Genomic DNA, 19670 nt, shown 5'->3' on the forward strand with positions numbered 1-19670 from the left:
AATTAAACTAACAGTAAATTTTGTTATTAATAGTGGGAATGATAAGAGACAGCAATAACAATTATTACCGGTATCATTCGTTTAATTTAAAAAGTATAGATTCCAATTCGTGTTATATTTTTAAATTTGCCGCTAACTTCAATTTTTAAAATTATAAAGTTGAAGTTTGTTCAGAATAATGACAGATGAAAACGTCGTTTTAAAGTGTTTTTTCGGTAAGAATATAATAAAGTAATAATGGTATGATTAAATAATTAGATTATAATTGACATTATAGCTTTGTTTCAGCTAACGTATAAGTTGTTGGAAACTCGTCAGATGCAATCTCACATGTCATATGATGCAGTGATATTCAAATGTGTGGCATTATTTGACACGTGTAATTGCATCTGAGGAATTTCCAACCAGTCGGAACTTTAATTGGAATCACATAGTGGCTCCAAAAAATTTCCAAACAGTTATTCTGTAGTTGAAGCTTTTATATATGTATAAAACCCAATCCAACCTGTATTCTAATGGTTTGGTTCTTAGCTGAATAATTTCAAAATATCCCCAAGAGATGGCGCCACATACATTCAATTTTTAGTATGAGATTTCTTTTAGAGAGTTGCATTTCTACGAAGCTATTTTTTATGGTCTAGTGTTAGTTCTAGGTTTACACTATGACTAGAACTGACACAAGACCTAGAACACGAATCATTCGGGTTTAGCCGTCTTGAGAGACGTGGGGCTAAACCCGAATGTTTCTAGTTCTAGGTCTAGTGTTAGTTCTAGTTTTGGACTATCACTAGAACTAACACAAGACCTAGAACTAGAATCATTCGGGTTTAGCGTGCGATTAGATCCGAATGTTTTTAGTTCTAGGTCTAGTGTTAGTTCTAGTTTTAATTGTTATGCAGCGCTAGATTGTTGTATATTTTTGTTGAACTAGAAGTAGAACTAACACCAGTGCCTGTTCATGGCACTGACTACCAGTCTTTGTTGTAACGTCATCATTTTTCTTCGCTTGACACTCGAAGGGACGCTAGATTTATTATAAAACTGGTGAGTGGTGAGACTTAGGTAATTGGTTATTCTCTTGCATTAACTTCAGTGTACCCAGCCACGCTACCCGATACAGCTGTGTCTTCTATTTGAAGAATAGTAGAACCAACGTGCAGGTTAGCGCTCTGCTACAAAGAATGTGCAGGCTTGTAAACCTGAAAGGGTACTTTGTTGGGCAATAAAGATATATTATTATTATTATTACTAGGCCAACAACTAGAATTATTCGGGTTTAGCCGTACGTCTTTTAAGACGGCTAAACCCAAATGTTTCTAGTTCTAGGACTAATGTTAGTTCTAGTGATAGTGAAAGTGTAAAACTAGAACACTATACCTTCTTCTCACTATACGTTCTTCTTCTCACTTCTTCATTTCGTATTCTCAGGGACAACCCCAACATGAATCTCTCCTGTTTTCTTACAGATGTCTTCGTAGGTGATAGTGTTTTAGCCCCGTATGTTAAGACCGGGAGCACATATTGGTTGAAAACTTTCCGTTTCATGCTAATGTGGATATTCGTCTTAAATATGCCCGCAGTTTTCCAAATTTGCCCGCAATATGCCCAACTTAAGGTTATTCTTCTTGAGAGCTCGCACGTCTGATTGTCTTTACCAATCCGGACTTTGTGGCTAAGGTAAATGGATTTCTCAGTGATTTCGATGTTCTCGTTTTCCACCTTCACAAGTTCGCCAGGTACTACATCTGTTATCATTTTTGTTTTGTTGTAGTTTATTTTCAGTTCTACTTTGCCTTCTTGCGTTGCCTGTTGTAGTAGCTCTTCTAAGATTTTTCGGACTTCTTGCAGGTCTTCTTATATTAAGACTATATCAGTTAAGAATAATACTTGTAAACTAAGTAAAAAACTTCATTTATTGAACTAATTGGTTTTTAACAATATACAAACTAGAAAACCAAAATATTATTCAACTTTACATCACAACTTATTTGATACAATTAAATTCAGATATCCAACTTATAAAGTGCTATTACCTTTGGCATTTATCACCGCCTTTAGTCGATTCGATCAGTTTTTTGGTTACTTGTGGCATAATATTCTGCCATTCTAGACGGCTAAATCCGAATGATTCTAGTTGTACGTCTTGTGTTAGTTCTAATGATAGTGCTGGTGCAATACTAGAACTAACACTAGACCAAGAACTAGAAACATTCGGATTTAGCCACTCGTCTCTCAAGACGGCTAAACCCGAATGATTCTAGTTCTAGGTCTTGTGTTAGTTTTGATGATAGTGCTACTGCAATACTAGAACTAACTCTAGACTGAGAATTAGAAACATTCGGATTTAGCTGCACGTCTCTCAAGACGGCTAAACCCGAATGATTCTAGTTCTAGGCCTTGTGTTAGTTCTAGTGATAGTGCTACTGCAATACTAGAACTAACACTAGACCAAGAACTAGAAACATTCGGATTTAGCCACACGTCTCTCAAGACGGCTAAACCCGAATGATTCTAGTTCTAGGCCTTGTGTTAGTTCTAGTGATAGTGCTACTGCAATACTAGAACTAACACTAGACCAAGAACTAGAAACATTCGGATTTAGCCGCACGTCTCTCAAGACGGCTAAACCCGAATGATTCTAGTTCTAGGTCTTGTGTTAGTTCTAGTGATAGTGCTAGTGCAATACTAGAACTAACACTATATCGAGAAGTAGAAACATTCGGATTTAGCCACACGTCTTTCAAGACGGCTAAACCCGAAGGATTCTAGTTCTAGGTCTTATGTTAGTTCTAGTGATAGTGGTAGTGTAATACAAGAACCAATACTAGACTAGGACTAGAAACATTCGGATTTAGCTGCACGTGTCTCAAGTTGGGTAAACTCCAATGATTCTAGTTCTAGGTCTTGTGTTAGTTCTAGTGATAGTGCTAATGTAAAACTAGAACTAACACTAGACCAAGAACTAGAAACATTCAGGTTTAGCCGCACATCTCTCATGACGGCTAAACCCGAATGATTCTAGTTCTAGGTCTTGTGTTAGTTCTAGTTTTGGTTCAATAAAAATATGCAACATGGTGGTACTTTATGTTAACTAGCGCTGCCTACCACTGTCACTAGAACTGACACTAGCCCTACGATTAGAAATTTTCAGACATGTTGCATGTTATGTGGGACAAAGTAATCTCTGGTTTCTATGGAAATATATTTTTGAATATTTCATTTTAAGTAAAATTCAGTGTATATCATATAACTAAGTGTTGAATAAACCGTATCAAATAAGCTGTGAGCTTGTGTAGCTCAAACTTCAAAATGATACTTTTTTAACATAAAATCATTGATTCATCAACATCAATCTCATTTTTAATCTGAAACCTTTCTATTACAACATCCCTTAATTCTCTTCTATTGCAATGATGCGTGCTTTTCAAGTGTGCTTTAACTCTGGCTTTAAATTTCGCTGCAAAATGACAAGTGTAAAACGGACATAGATATTTCGGTCCAAAATAGTGTCTGCGAGAGTTATGAGCTACCATTTGATTTTTAGTTCTCGAAACGAAATCGCATCCTTCCACTGTGCAATTGAAGATGTGTTGCTTCTTGTGCGCATCCAAAGTTCTCTTGCTTTTATATTTACGTGGGCACAAATCGCAATGAAAAAAAGTGCTTTGCATCAAATCTAAAAGCAAAAAATAAATTTGTTAATAATTAAGAATATTTTGGGCATTTATTATTAATATAATTATTATTGAGTTAAGGGTTGGTTTTTAATATAACACATTTGTGCACCTTACACGTTTATTTAAATTTAATATTAATTATAACTATAATAGTAAAATTAACCCAAATTTCTATTTAATTATTAAGTTTCATTTTTAATAATGTAATACAATTAATTAAAAAATAATTAAATTTTTTTAAATTAATTCAAATTTTTAAGAATGTTCTGTTTTAAACATAATCATTTCGTTTTCGTTATAAAAATTTGAAATGATTGTTTCGTTAACTTCAACCTCTTCTTTCACCTCAAACAACTCAATATTGGCTTCGCGTAGTTGCCATTTTTTCCAGTGGTGCAGGTTTCTCAAGTGTAATTTGACGTTGGTTTTATATTTCCCTTGAAAATTGCAGTTGTACATTGGACATTGATATTTTGGTCTCCAGATGTGCGTGTTGGCGATGTGCGCTCTCATTTTTTGTTTCGTTGGGGAACTGAAATCGCATCCTTCCACTTCGCAAAAATATTTGTGATTCCTCTGGTGTGTGATTAAAGATGTCTTGCTTTTAAACTTACGTTGGCATATGGTGCATTGAAAGGGTGTATCGTCAATCGGCTGATCTGCAAACAAAAAAATAATAAATTATAGTGCATCAAACATTTAGAATTTTATTCTTGTTTGGTAGTAGTATTATATTGAGTGTATTATTTATATCATACTCGTTGGCAGGAAATTTAGTATACTTATTTACAAATCTTCCTTATCCGTTCTGCTATATTAGGTGTACGATGATTTAATATTTATTATTAATTATAAAAATTATTTTATTCTACAACTTTTTACATGTTGTTTTGAATTGTGTATATTTTTCAATTGTTTTTTTTGTTAAATTTTTATAATAAGTCTTGCTTTTAAACTTACGTTTGCATGTAGTCCATTGAATGGGTGTATCGTCAGTCGGATTATCTGCAAACAAAAAAATAATAAATTAAACCGCATACAACATTTAGTAATTATTATTATTATTATTTATATCATATTCATAGGCAGGAGATTTGGAAGATTATTTTAGGAAGCTAAAAGGTGATGTGTAGTTAAAATGAAAACAATAATCATAATGATTTTATTGAAAACTAAAATATAATGCAATATTATTATAGCTATCTTACTTGCATAATAAAGTATCTTGATCAGAGAGTCGATCTTGTACGCAGTACTTAAGACCCAACGGGCTCCTTGATCATCCCAGCGAGTATGGGAAACCTTCCTGTACATGTATGATAACGATTACTAAAGGTATGTGATCGAGGGCTTAACATCCTCGGTAAGTGAAGAGTACTCTTCGTTTTTCTTATTAACATTTATCAATTTCAAATTTCTTACGTACCCTTTGGATTTTTGCAGACACTACACAATAGAAAAAGAAGTAGCTGTTTATAGCAGCGTGAAGTATTGGTGGTTCAGAAGTCATACACAACTTAAATACTAAACCAGTAACTACAGGACTATGCAGAAAAAATTATAGAAGGGTATTCAGCAGGATTCATTGTTCAGCAAATGCTGCAGACTGTCATTAACACTGCGTCCTGAATGAGTTTCCTAAGACCAGTGAAGCTTATAAGATTAATTCAAGCAACATTAAATAATACACAAGTATAGTTTAACATTAAATCAGGCATAGTGGTCCGTGGTGACATAGATCTCGAAAATTGTATATTTTGGAGTGGAACTGGCAAGAGATAGCAGCTAGACTGGGAAATACGAAGAAGCACCACTGACCAATAAAGCTTTCTATAATCCATAAAATTAAATCTAAGGATGCAGATAGGAATATAAGCTTCCAGACCTACAAAACTACTTCCGTCTTTGGGAGGAAGATCCTGAGAACAAGATATCATCAGGAACGAGAGAGACCTAGGAGAAGGCCGAGAGCAAGATGAGAGGACGTGGCGAAGAAGAGCACCAAGGATATGCTTGGACAGATGCTTGGAAATGGACAGAGAGGCTTGGAAGCAAACATTGAGGGAGACCAGAGACCGATAACGGTTTGGGTAACCATTGACGTAATGGTGGCTGAATTTCTTGGGGTTTGTAAAAATGTTAATATACGTTAGATCGTTTGTATCTACGCATAACTTGATTGTACTGGGCTGTTAGGTCACTAAGGTTGAGTGTTATTTTTGGATAACCTAGCAAAATATTTTGTAAGTACCCAGAAAGGTGCGTGTAGGTCGGATGAAAAGTTAGGTAGTAATAGGTAGATAGTAATTATATCAGATAAGAGTTTGATGAAAGAACGAGTGTATAAGCAAGAATACACACCCTTAAATTTAGAGTACTTATTTACAAATCTTCCTTATCAGTTCTGCTATATGGGGTCTAACTAGCAATTCGTAATACACTAAGTTATGGTCTGAGATATAGGTGTTCTTCTTCCTCTTACTTTAAGATATCTATCTTCTTTGTTAATTATTCATGGTGTATGCTGGGAAGTCGAGGTCCAACTTTCATATTATCTTATAGGAGGTCTAGGTAGTCTAAGGCTTCTATACATTCAATTCCATTCTCGCCCCACCTTACAATGTTTGAATGTTGCATATCTCTCTCATATCTTCACTTCTTTTAAGCTCCTACAAGATGTATCGTGTTAATCAACTTAGCGGAGATGAAGTCATCTCCGCTGTTCTGCGGATTCTTTTTCTGGTAGCATTTTCTGCTCTTGGCTCTATTGCGTATGTCATAACAGGTCTTATACATAAATATTGTATAATTTTATTTTATTCATAAAAAATCAAACGTAAATATAACTGTCGTTTATTCAACATAACATCCACCTATTGTTGCACAATTTTCTATACCATGCCTAAATTCTCTAAACACTCAACGACGTAAATTTTCTGTTCTTGAAATGTGAACTACAACTGAGGGATAATACATTTTTTATGGCATTTTTTATTATTGTTTTTCTTCACTCTGATCTAATCTAAAATATGGTGGTTTAATCAATGTAAGGTAGACCTTTCTGAAATTTTGCAGTGCCATAATTTCTCATTCTAAACAACTTTTCTTAATGAAATTTTGCCGTATCATAAACAAAAAACTTACTTCACCTGAACTAAAAATAGTTTTCGCTTCACTATCAAGGCCGAGTTGATTTTCAAAATATGAAAATATACTTAAAATTATCTCCACACCAAGCAGAGCTTAATTTCCCATCCTTAAAATAAAATTCAAAAATTTTGAGGTCATTATACCTATTGTAACATCTATCCTGGGACACACTGTATATGCGGATCTTGTTTTTCTTTCTTTTGCAGTATAGTGTCCCTCAGTAAACATTCAGGTTTAGCCGTCTTGAGAGATGTGCGGCTAAATCCGAATGTTTCTAGTTCTCGGTGTAGTGTTAGTTCTAGTTTTGCACTAACACTATCACTACAACTTACACAAGACCTAGAATCATTCGGGTTTAGGCGTGGGTTTTTTAAGACGGAAACTCAGAGTTATCATAAGGACATCACCTTTTCCAAGCAACATTTTTCCTTTGCAAAACTACCCACTGCCTGTACTATTAAGTTATGTTGCATTTTATGTGGGACAGTGCAAGTGCATAATAGTTTCGTAACTATGATTACTGCATTCATATATTGCTAGTTATATGAAATTCCCCGTATAAAATTGTTTACCAAACTTAAATATACAGGGTGATTCACATAAGAACCGACACAGAGCAGGAACATGTAGAGGTAACTTACCTCTATACTAAGTTGTACATCTAAGGAGTTATAAACCTTCAAACTTGGCTCTTAATTTTTTAAAAAGTTCAATAGCTTCGTAACATATTAAGTTAGTAAAACCAAGTTTGGTATGAAATTATACGTCAAACTTGACAAATAGGTTATAAAGTTATTTGACGACAAGGTTTTATAACCTATTTGTCAAGTTAGACGTACAATTTCACAGCCGACTACTAAATTTTCGATGATTTTAAGTAGCATTAACGAAATACGTGTCTTTAGTTTTTTGAGTTTTTTATAAAAACGACAATGTTTTTTAAAAAATAATAAGAGTAAACAAAGTTTTAGAATTAAATTCTATATGAAATGCGGTAATAATGTATTAAATCCACCAAAAGGTTAAATAAATCTGTCAAAATTTAGGGGACCATCACCCTTAATCAACCCTTTGAAATGCCTCAATTGGTCTCAACTTGCTACCAATTAATACATTTGATACACTCATAACGTATACCAAATTTTTTTTTCTAGCATAAAGTGTTACGAAGATATTCAATGTTTTAAAAATTTAAGACCCAACTTTGAAGGCCTATAACTCCTCAGGGGTACAACTTAGTATAGAGATAAGTTGCGTTAAATCATCTTAATTTATTGCCCTCTACATGTCCCTGCTCTGTGTCGATTCTTATGTCAATCACCCTATATACTGTCAGCGGTTTTTTGAATCAACCTGTATAATCCTATGAGGTCTTAGTACAAATTATTGATTTATATAACATAACCCTTCATAATATATATTCGTAAACGCCTTAATTTGATATATAATATTCTTATATTTTAATTCTTTCATATTAATACAATGTTATTGGAATAGAAATAATACTATTAATTTATTTATTTAATAAATTGATTAAATTTTATTTGACACTTATTCATAATTAAAAATGTATTAATCTTTCTTCCCGATCAATTTAATTGCTTGATAAATATATGTACTTACATTTAAATTTATAAATTAAGTAGAATTGTTTATTAGTAAACAAATAAGTTACAGAAATTAAACTTTTACTGTAATTATAGTTTGGCAATTTAATAATAGATGGCATTATAATAAATGTTGAAAATTTAAATTAATTTATTCTTATAAATAGTAATATTGTTAAACACATCTACGAAAAATGTTCATGCTTCGTATTCAAAATTACTACAATATTTCATAAATTCTGTAATTTTTTATATATAATTATCTAATTATATGAAATTCTAAATAGATAAATCATCCTCCTCATCTTTCTTAGTAGGAAGCAAAGGATCTGGCAAATCATCTTGATAACCTTGAATGACATTTTCTTCTTTAACCACCGTTGTGTTTAAAAAAACTTGTTGTTCGCTAAGCGAAGTATTAATAAATTCGTAATTAACCGGATTTTGCATAACGACAATTCCCGTTGTAACAGGTGGATTTAATGTCAACGGTTGCAAATTAATATACTGTTGCGGTGCAAATTTTGATACATTTGATCCAACGTTTGGTCCAAGATTTGGTGGAAGATTTGGCCCAACATTTGGTCGCACATTTGGTCCAATATTTGATCCAATATTGGGTCCAATATTTGGCCCAACATTTGGTCCAAGATTTGATCCAAGATTTGATCCAACACTTGGCCCAACATTTGGTCCAAGATTTGGTGTAAGAGTTCGAATAAGTTTAGGTACAATTTTCCTTGGCTGATTTTTCATTTGCGATTGTTGCCGTAATTTTTTCATCGAAACGATGATTTCTCTTTCTTCGGCGGACAGTTCTTTGTTTCCTGTATCAGTGGACGCGTGAATATTATAAAAATGCGAATAAAGATGCTGTTTTCGTTTCGCTTTGTAACTGCATTTCGGCATTGGACATGAAAATTTCGGATCTTTTCTGCATTCGTACAATAAGTGACGTTTTAACGTTTGTAGGTGTTTGTACGATTTCAAACAATTTGCACAGAGAAAACCTGAAAAAGAAAATGTTTTAGTAATTATTAAAAAAAATTTATTTACAACATTATTTATCAATTTCCATTTAAAGATTTTTTTAGTAAATATAAAGAGAGGTCATCAATAATGTTTTAGAATTAAAGTTTATTTCATTGAAACAAAATCTTTTATTGCCTCAATTATAACAGTTAAGAGAAAAAAAGTTAATACATTATTTATTTAACACACACAAAATAACATCATAATGTTTTATTTTGATGTCTTAAACAGTGTCTCTTAAAATCCCATTTTCTTTTCGCTTTAAACCCACACGGGCAGATAAATTCCGTTTTTGGGTCACAATCGATTTTCTTGTGCATGTAAAGAGATTTTTGAGTTCGGTATCTTTTTGGACACGATGGACAAGCGTATGGGTACTCTAAAAATTAAAATGTATTAGGAAATTTATTACTTATATTAATTTGTTTTTCTTTATTATTTATTTCTCTGGGAAAGTTATGACAAAAACGATTTTTTTAATTTAATTTTATTTATTGATCATAACTAATCATAAAGGATTATGGAAGTTTGGTATTTGAGCATTTTATGCAGCAGGATAATGCCCGTTGGCCAATTTGAGCCATTCTGCATCTTTTTCTTTGCATGACTTGACATCTTTGCAATAAACTTTTCTGGCAAGTCTCTTGTCCAGCTGATTTTGCAAATGTTTCCTCTTTTCAAAAGTTGTGTAAATCTTTGGAAGTACCAAAGATTTCCTTAATTCAGAACTAATCTCTGTACGCTCAACGCAATACAGGCTTTTTTAAGGTTTTTTTTGCTATGATCGATTGATGGCAATAATCACAGTTAATCAAACTTCAAATCAAGGTTATTACCATCATGAAGCTCCAAAATAATTGTGACATTTTAACAAACTTAACTTTATACCAAAGTATAAGTTCACGAAGCTTAGGAAAGAAGCAGTAAAGTACCAAGTGGAGATAGACATCAATAATGTCAATAATTCAAAAAACAAAAAAAATCTACTTACCAAAACAGCAATCTATATCAAAGACAAATACCTCAATCATGGATGATGGAGGAAATCTTGATGCTTATGGAAAAACGGAAGAAAAGAAGAATCCACCAGCATTACAAAGTTTAAAAAAGTCTAGTAAAGAAAAATTTGTGAAACCAAACGAAAGAAGTTAGACAAGAGATGCTATAAAAGACAAATTTGATACGTTTTATAAGAAGTTGAGACAGGTTACGGGAAGATTCAGAAAGAAACTGTGGGAGAGCTGATTGTGGATAGGGAAGTACATAGAACAACTTTTTTTTCAACGTAAGAAGAGTTCCATCATCCGTTCAGACTGAATCTGGACTTAGTATCATAACAGATGAAGTCTAAGTAATATAATACTGGAAATATCCCAAATGAATGGCTGAGCTTTGAGTTCATATTGCTGCCAAAGAAACATAGCCAAGGAAAACATATTTTACTTCTTCTTATACAGATTCTGTTCTTTCTACAAGTATTATTGCAGCAAAGTGTGATACTTTCGGCTGCTAAACAATGTAAAAAGGCGTTCGACAAAGTATAACACAAAAAGATGATGGAGGTTTTTGAGAACACGGGGATAGACGACAAGGATCTTAGGTTCAGATGGAACTTCTACTGGAACCAGTCAGCTAAAATTAAGATGAATGCAGAAAAGTAGAACACAGCAATCAAAATTCTGCAAGGCTACAGACAGAGCTGCATTCTTTCTCCACTTTTATTCACCCCTACTCATTGTCAGAAGAAGTATGCAAGGAAGCCGTAGAGAATACCAACCTAGGAATACTACTGAGTCACTAGTCAACTCACCAATATTGTGATCAACATACCAATATTGATTAATATTGAACGTAATTCATGAAAATTAAGACCATTCTCAGGAGATAAGATGCAAAATAGAGAAAGCAAGAGCCCTCTTCAACCAGATGGCTAAACTGTTCAAAAGTCATAACCTCAGCATTGATATCAAAAACAGACTTCTCAGATACTATGTTTTCTTGGTGCTTTTTTATGGAGTGGAATCGGGCACTAACCGAGGTAACACGAAGAAGATGAAGCTTTCGAAATGTGGCTCTATAGAACAGTATTGAGGATTGCATGGGTAGAACTAACAGGACAGCGATGGAGCGAATGATGACGGATAAACACCATTAAGAGAAGAAAGCTGGAAATTTGAGATTTAATACCGCCTTCTGAGATCGGTTCTCTATGGGAAAGTGTATGGTAGAAGAAGACTAGGAAGAAAAAGGATATCATGGCTTGAAAATAATTATAGCGTTTTGCATGAGATGGCACATAAAGTTTTCTAATTTTAAGAGTACAGTGGGCTATTATGGCAGATTTCGGTACATTTAGGATAAAGCTTGTGCTTTCTCTTGTTTTCAGATTTATACATAATATACCCAAAATATGAATGCAAAATCAAATAGAAATAGCGGAGGAATTAGAATTAGACGCATTAGCGGCAATATATCTTTTGTCTTTACTTATAATTTGTTTCCATAGGCATCTACGATTAATGAAAACATTGCAAAATCGAGGTTGTATCTTTTTGCAAATATCTCGACAACGATGCGTCTAATCAAAAATTTCTAAGAGTGAAAATAATTTTAGAATGAAATAGGCTTTTAGAATTAGTTGGAAAATTTAAGGGTTTATGGCATAATAACTTAACTACTCTGTTTAACATTGATCACATGGTTCAATTTTTACACGAATCGTTATTATTTTGACTGAAGTATTTGTGATTAAAATTATGTGACAACGACTTACAGAAACAATCTGTATAGGTTTATAATTTCTGATTTTTTCATTGCCACATTATTGCGATATTTGAATAAAAATGAAATTAATGAGAAAGCTGATAAGATATGTCAACTTATTTGGATCCAAGATACAAAATGGACTTTTTGATGCTGATTAACTACCGAAGCAACTCTAAAAAGAGGATACTTTAATTAATAATTCGCGATATTTCCACAAGGATTCTTCAAGAAATCAATTTTATAGCGAATTTTGAAAATTATCGATGAAAATTGTAATTTTATCAAAACTTCAAATATTGTTTTCTCAAAAACTAAAAGTTATTTTTCAAAACGGGTTGGTTCATTGGAAAGAGGACACCTTTATTAACATTTTGGGAAATTTTCATGCTCATATTCCTAGAAATCGATTTTATACGAATTTTTAAATCTTAATCGGCTAAAATTGCAAAATTCGAAAAAATTGTCGTTCATTTCAAAAATTTATTTCTCAAGAACTAAAAGTGATTTTTCAAAACGGCTTGATGCATTAAAAAGAGGATACTTTAATTAATAATTGGTGATATTTCCACAAGGATCCTTCAAGAAATTAATTTTATGGCGAATTTTGAAAATTATCGATAAAAATTGCAATTTTATCAAAACTTCAAATATTGTTTTCTCAAAAACTAAAAGTTATTTTTCAAAACGGGTTGGTTCATTGGAAAGAGGACACTTTTATTAACATTTTAGGAAATTTTCATGCTCATATTCCAAGAAATCGATTTTATAAAATTTTTTAAAGCTTAATCGGCGAAAATTGCAAAATTCGAAAAAATTGTCGATTACTTCAAAAATTTTTTTCTCAAGAACTGAAAGTGATTTTTCAAAACGGCTTTTTGCATGAAAAAGAGGATACTTTAATTAATAATTGGTGATATTTCCACAAGGATCGTTCAAGAAATTAATTTTATAGTGAATTTTGAAAATATCGTAGAAAATTGCAATTTTATCAAAACTTCAAATATTGCTTTCTCAAAAACTAAAAGTTATTTTTCAAAACGTGTTGGTTCATTGGAAAGAAGACACTTTTATTAACACTGTGGGATATTTTCATACACATTTTCCAAGAAATCGATTTTATACGAATTTTTAAAACTTAATCGGCGAAAATTGCAAAATTCGAAAAAATTGTCGATTACTTCAAAAATTTTTTTCTCAAGAACTGAAAGTGATTTTTCAAAATGGCTTTTTGCATGAAAAAGAGGATACTTTAATTAATAATTGGTGATATTTCCACAAGGATCGTTCAAGAAATTAATTTTATGGTGAATTTTGAAAATATCGTAGAAAATTGCAATTTTATCAAAACTTCAAATATTACTTTCTCAAAAACTAAAAGTTATTTTTCAAAACGTGTTGGTTCATTGGAAAGAGGACACTTTTATTAACACTGTGGGATATTTTCATACACATTTTCCAAGAAATCGATTTTATACGAATTTTTAAAACTTAATCGGCGAAAATTGCAAAATTCGAAAAAATTGTCGATTATTTCAAAAATTTATTTCTCAAGAACTAAAAGTGATTTTTCAAAACGGCTTTTTGCGTTAAAAAGAGGATACTTTAATTAATAATTGGTGATATTTCTACAAGGATCCTCCAAGAAATTAATTTTATAGCGAATTTTGAAAATTATCGATGAAAATTGCAATTTTATGAAAACTTCAAATATTGTTTTTTCAAAAACTAAAAGTTATTTTTCAAAACGGGTTGGTTCATTGGAAAGAGGACACTTTTATTAACATTCTGGGTAATTTTCATACTCATATTCCAAGAAATCGATTTTATACGAATTTTTAAATCTTTATCGGCGAAAATTGCAAAATTCTAAAAAGTTTTGATTATTTCAAAAATTTATTTCTCAAGAACTGAAAGTGATTTTTCAAAACGGCTTTTTGCATTAAAAAGAGGATACTTTAATTAATAATTGGTGATATTTCCACAAGGATCCTTCAAGAAATTAATTTTATGGCGAATTTTGAAAATTATCGATGAAAATTGCAATTTTATCAAAATTTCAAATATTGTTTTCTCAAAAACTAAAAGTTATTTTTCAAAACGGGTTGGTTCATTGGAAAGAGGACACTTTTATTAACATTTTGGGAAATTTTCATGCTCATATTCCAGGAAATCGATTTTATAGAAATTTTTAAATCTTAATCGGCTAAAATTGCAAAATTCGAAAAAATTGTTCATTTCAAAAATTTATTTCTCAAGAACTAAAAGTGATTTTTCAAAACGGCTTGTTGCATTAAAAAGTGGATACTTTAATTAATAATTGGTGATATTTCCACAAGGATCCTTCAAGAAATTAATTTTATAGCGAATTTTGAAAATTATCGATGAATATTGCAATTTTATCAAAACTTCAAACATTGTTTTCTCAAAAACTAAAAGTTATTTTTCAAAACGGGTTGGTTCATTGGAAAGAGGACACTTTTATTAACATTTTGGGAAATTTTCATGCTCATATTCCAGGAAATCGATTTTATAGAAATTTTTAAATCTTAATCGGCTAAAATTGCAAAATTCGAAAAAATTGTTCATTTCAAAAATTTATTTCTCAAGAACTAAAAGTGATTTTTCAAAACGGCTTTTTGCATTAAAAAGTGGATACTTTAATTAATAATTGGTGATATTTCCACAAGGATCCTTCAAGAAATTAATTTTATAGCGAATTTTGAAAATTATCGATGAATATTGCAATTTTATCAAAACTTCAAATATTGTTTTCTCAAAAACTAAAAGTTATTTTTCAAAACGGGTTGGTTCATTGGAAAGAGGACACTTTTATTAACATATTGGGAAATTTTCATACTCATATTCCAAGAAATCGATTTTATACGAATTTTTAAAACTTAATTGGCGAAAATTGCAAAATTCAAAAAAATTTTGATTATTTAATAAATTTATTTCTCAAGAACTAAAAGTGATTTTTCAAAACAGCTTTTTGCATTAAAAAGAGGATACTTTAATTAATAATTGGTGATATTTCCACAAGGATCCTTCGAGAAATTAATTTTATAGCGAATTTTGAAAATTATCGATGAAAATTGCAATTTTATCAAAACTTCAAAAAATATTGTTTTCTCAAAAACTAAAAGTTATTTTTCAAAACGAGTTGGTTCATTGGAAAGAGGACACTTTTATTAACATTTTGGGATACCGAATAGTTGTCGGATATCCATTTCAGTAGTTTACAGTTTTGGCGATAATGAAATAATTGGTGATGAAACTATAGAATACTCTCGCAAGTGTCATCACGTTTACAATCTTAATCATTAAGATGTGATATAATACGAAATACTTTTACTTTTAGAAAACGCAAAGTAGTACAGACAAAAAATATATACTCTGAGTTTCATAAAAGTTTATGTAAAAAATTTGGGACAAAAATGTTGAAAAAATTAACAAAAACAAATTCATAATGTTAACTTTAAAAAATTTATTTAACACATACAAAGTATCATCACAACGTTTCATTTCGATGTCTTAAAGAGTGTCTTTTAAAAACCCACTTTCTTTTCGATTTAAACCCACAAGGACAGACGAATTCGGTTTTTGGGTCACAATCGATTTTCTTGTGCATATAAAGAGATTTTTTACTTCGATATCTTTTCGAACACGACGTACAAGCGTATGGATACTCTAAAAAAATAAAATATTTTAGTACAAACTCATTCATTTCAATAAAAGTAATTAATACCAAAATTAATAACAAAAATAATTTCTTTTTTTAATTTATTTATTTCTTAATGTATGTACAGCAAAAACATGTCTATTTAAATTACTACGTCTTTTACTTTTGTATTCACAGCCAGGAATCGAGCAACAATATCGCGGATGTTTTCCACACTCATATTTAACGTGAGCGTTTAATGACGCCAATTTAACGTATTTTCTTCCACAAAATTGACATCTTAACGTTTCATCTGAAAGAAAAAAAAATTGTTATAAAGAAATATTTATTAAATACATTTTTTTTTGATTTTGTAGGAAATAAAAATCTTTTAAATCAAATTAATTAATTTATTACTAAATTAAAAACATTTAACCAATTTAATCATCAGTCTTTATGGTTTAACTTTTATGAAGAAAACTGTTTTTGTTTGTGTTATTGTTGTTATTGTAGTTATTGTTAATATTGTTCATTTTATTTTCTTCTTATTTTTAAATGGTTGAAGGCGATGGTGTTATGTGAGTAACTAAATGTTGATTTAAATGCGATTTGTAGAAAAACTTGCTTGGGCAATATGGACAGAAAATTTGCTTCTCTTTTCCGCATTCTATTTTTATATGACGCCTCAAATTATACACTGATTTATAACTTCTCGGGCAATTTGGGCATGGATGCCGATTTAAATCTGAAAAAAAAAATTATATTAGTAATCTCAAAAAACGATATTTCACAATCAAGTTGTTATTTTTTCTATTGTTAGATACAAAATAAATAATAATTCAATACTTACCTAAAATTTAAGAATTAAATCAAATCAGTTAAAATGAAATATTAAATTGAATCATTTATTCAAGAAATACATATAAGATAAAAACTATAAATAATACAATTTATAATTAAGCTTTAAGTGTCGTATGTGTTATGAGTCCTCAAATGGGCTTTTAACTCCGAATTGTAGAAAAACTTGGATTCGCAAAAGTAACATTGTATCGTTCTGGGTTTACCACATTCAACGCGAAGATGCCGTGATAAATTGCATTTCATAGTGTATCTTCTTGGACAATTTGGGCATTTATACGGTCGCAAATCTGAAATACAATTTAATATTAGCAAATAAATTTGTAACATTTAATATCATCTTGTTATTTCAAACAATAAAAGAAAAACATAAAATAGCACCAAAGACTTTGGGCTCGATTTTAATTAATCGAGATTAAGAGTTATTTAATGTTAAAATAAATCAGTTAAAAGAATTCTTGGAAATTTTAGCTTTATTTATAAAGATTTAAAAATATTTATTTTCTTATATTAACTTATTCACTAGAATATAACTAAGTTTTCTTTACAACGGTGATTATATTATTATAAATCGAAACAGATTAACGCACCAAATTCAAAGCACTTAATCGCGTTGTGCAATTCTAACCTTACTATTATGAGTATGTACGCATTTGGCGCTATAACCTGTAAATTTGTTGGGTGCAAAAGACTTTGGAATCGAGCCAATCACGGTTTAAAACTAAATGGGGTGAAAATCGAGAGTGAACTTTCTCTCAAAGAAGATAAAACTTAATAAATATCTATTTTTGAGTAAAAAGATTAACACTAAATAACTGTTAAAATAACCATTAATAAAATAACCACAGTGTTAATCGTTTCCTTCTTTTACATCTGTTATGTGCTTAATTTAATACTCCAGCTGAAGATGGGCTAAATCCGAAACTAGTCTCTTGTCAATATTTAATAAACATTATCAGAAATAAAGTGTCTCTTTTTTAATCAATACTTATTAATAAATATTAGAAATTAGTGGATCAGGATGATGAATTGGGGATGACAAAGCGGGGAAATGGTACACGAGAACATGAGAATAGTAGATATATGGAGGTAAACATTTTGAAGAATGGAAAATCACCAGGCGGGGATATGTGGGATGAACAGGAAAAGAAGTAATCATTAATTGTTACAAAATACAAGAACAAAGAAAATAGAAAGGATTCAATAATTATTATAGAGGTATAACTTTAATAAGTATAGGAATGAAAATATTACAATACAAACGATCCTGGGCGACGTACAAAGTGGATTTAGAACAGGAAGGAGTGTGCATGACCATATATTTTCCATAATTAAGACAAATAGTACAGAAAACTTCCAAGGAAAAGGAAAAATGGACAGTAAATTAATATGCAGAATGGAAATAATTTACACATAAACTTAAGATGAGCAGAAGAATCTGAAAGAATTTGAAATTTTATGTGATAGTGCAAAATAATCGATTTACTCCATTCAATTGTAATCCGTTAATATAGAAAAACACACCAAAGCACCTTTTTAGGGTGTTATCCTGCTTTAATTGTACTTAGTGACGATTTATTAGGAGACAGCCATTACTTTTTGCGTTTTGTTTATCATGTAGGACCCATTTTTCATCTGCAATGATCAAAACATCGTTCTGTATTGTGCCGCTGAAGCAATAAGTTGCATTTGATGAATCGGTTATCTTTGTTTTCTACTGATAAATTATGTAGAACCCAAACACATGCACTGCTTACTTTATCAATCTGATGTAAATGTTCTTGGATGGTCGACTAAGGTTGGTTAAAAGTATTTGATGGTTCCTCGATCCTCTGACACGGATTTGCTTCCACTTTCTCCATTAATACGATATTGTCGAAAGTTGTTGATTCCTGATCGATACGAATCAGAAAGATAAAAAACACCGGATGCGAATTTAGACCTTTGAAATTCGCCCTGAGTCTCTTAAGACGGCTAAACCTGAATAATTCTAGTTCTAGGTCTTGTGATAGTTCTAGTTTTATACTAGCACTATCACTAGAACTAACACAAGACCTAAAAATAGAATCATTTGGGTTTAGCCGTACGTCTCTCAAGACGGCTGAACCCAAATGATTCTAGTTCTAGGTATTGTGTTAGTTCTAGTTTTACACTAGAACTATCACTAGAACTAACAGAAAACCTAGAACTAGAAATAATCGGGTTTAGCCGTCTTGAGAAACGTTCAGCTAAACCCGAATGTTTCTAGTTCTCGGTCTAGGGTTAGTTCTAGTTTTGCATTAGCACTATCACTAGAACTAACACAAGACCTAGAATTAGAATCATTCGGCTTTAGCCGTGAGTCTCTTAAGACGGCTAAACCTGAATGTTTCTAGTTCTCGGTCTAGTGTTAGTTGCAGTTTTGCACTAGCACTACCACTAGAATTAATACTAGAACTAAAATCATTCGGGTTTAGCCGTGAGTCCCTTAAGACGACTAAACCCGAATGTTTCTAGTTCTTGGTCTAATGTTAGTTCTAGTATTGCACTAGCACTATCACCAGAACTAACACCAGAACTAATACAAGAGTAGTTTAGCCGTCTTGAGAAACGTGCGGCTAAACCCGAATGCTTCTAGTTCTTGCTTTAGTTAGTGTTAGTTCTAGTATTATTCTAGCACTCTTACTACAACTATCGACACTAGACCTAGAATGCCTGTACTATTAAGCTATGTTACATTTTATGTGGGACAGTGCATATAATGCGAATTATATGAAATTCCCGGTATGTACCTTAGACAAAACTTAAGGTGTTTAATGTGGTAATATACAACTGAGAAATGTGGATATTGGGTAAAACATAAAAGAGTAAGATACAAAATAAAATAAGCATACAGAAATAAGAAAGGATTTGGAAATGGCATTAATATTACAGTTTATAAAA

The 19670-nt window shown here is 31.3% G+C and overlaps 1 protein-coding gene across 4 annotated transcripts in view; it reads right to left on the reverse strand.

Moving 5' to 3' along the window:
• Nucleotides 1–3777: 3777 nt before the first annotated feature.
• The window catches only part of LOC111415678 (longitudinals lacking protein, isoforms H/M/V), a 289549-nt gene continuing 273656 nt past the window's right edge, over nt 3778–19670 (reverse strand). The window contains exons 5-6 of one of the 4 annotated variants that reach the window (XM_071194791.1): nt 4638–4682; nt 3778–4336 (exon numbers count right to left, since the gene is read on the reverse strand). In XM_071194791.1, coding sequence (XP_071050892.1) covers nt 3933–4336; nt 4638–4682 — 449 coding nt within the window. In that variant the 3' untranslated portion in view covers nt 3778–3932. Of the gene's footprint in view, nt 4337–4637; nt 4683–8405; nt 9445–16286; nt 16636–16781; nt 17039–19670 lie in introns of those variants that run through there. The other 3 variants (XM_023047436.2, XM_023047476.2, XM_023047483.2) reach the window with 3 other exon arrangements.

The sequence above is a fragment of the Onthophagus taurus genome, chromosome 1, assembly GCF_036711975.1.
Source record: "Onthophagus taurus isolate NC chromosome 1, IU_Otau_3.0, whole genome shotgun sequence".
In the NCBI taxonomy this organism is placed as follows: Eukaryota; Metazoa; Arthropoda; class Insecta; order Coleoptera; family Scarabaeidae; genus Onthophagus; species Onthophagus taurus.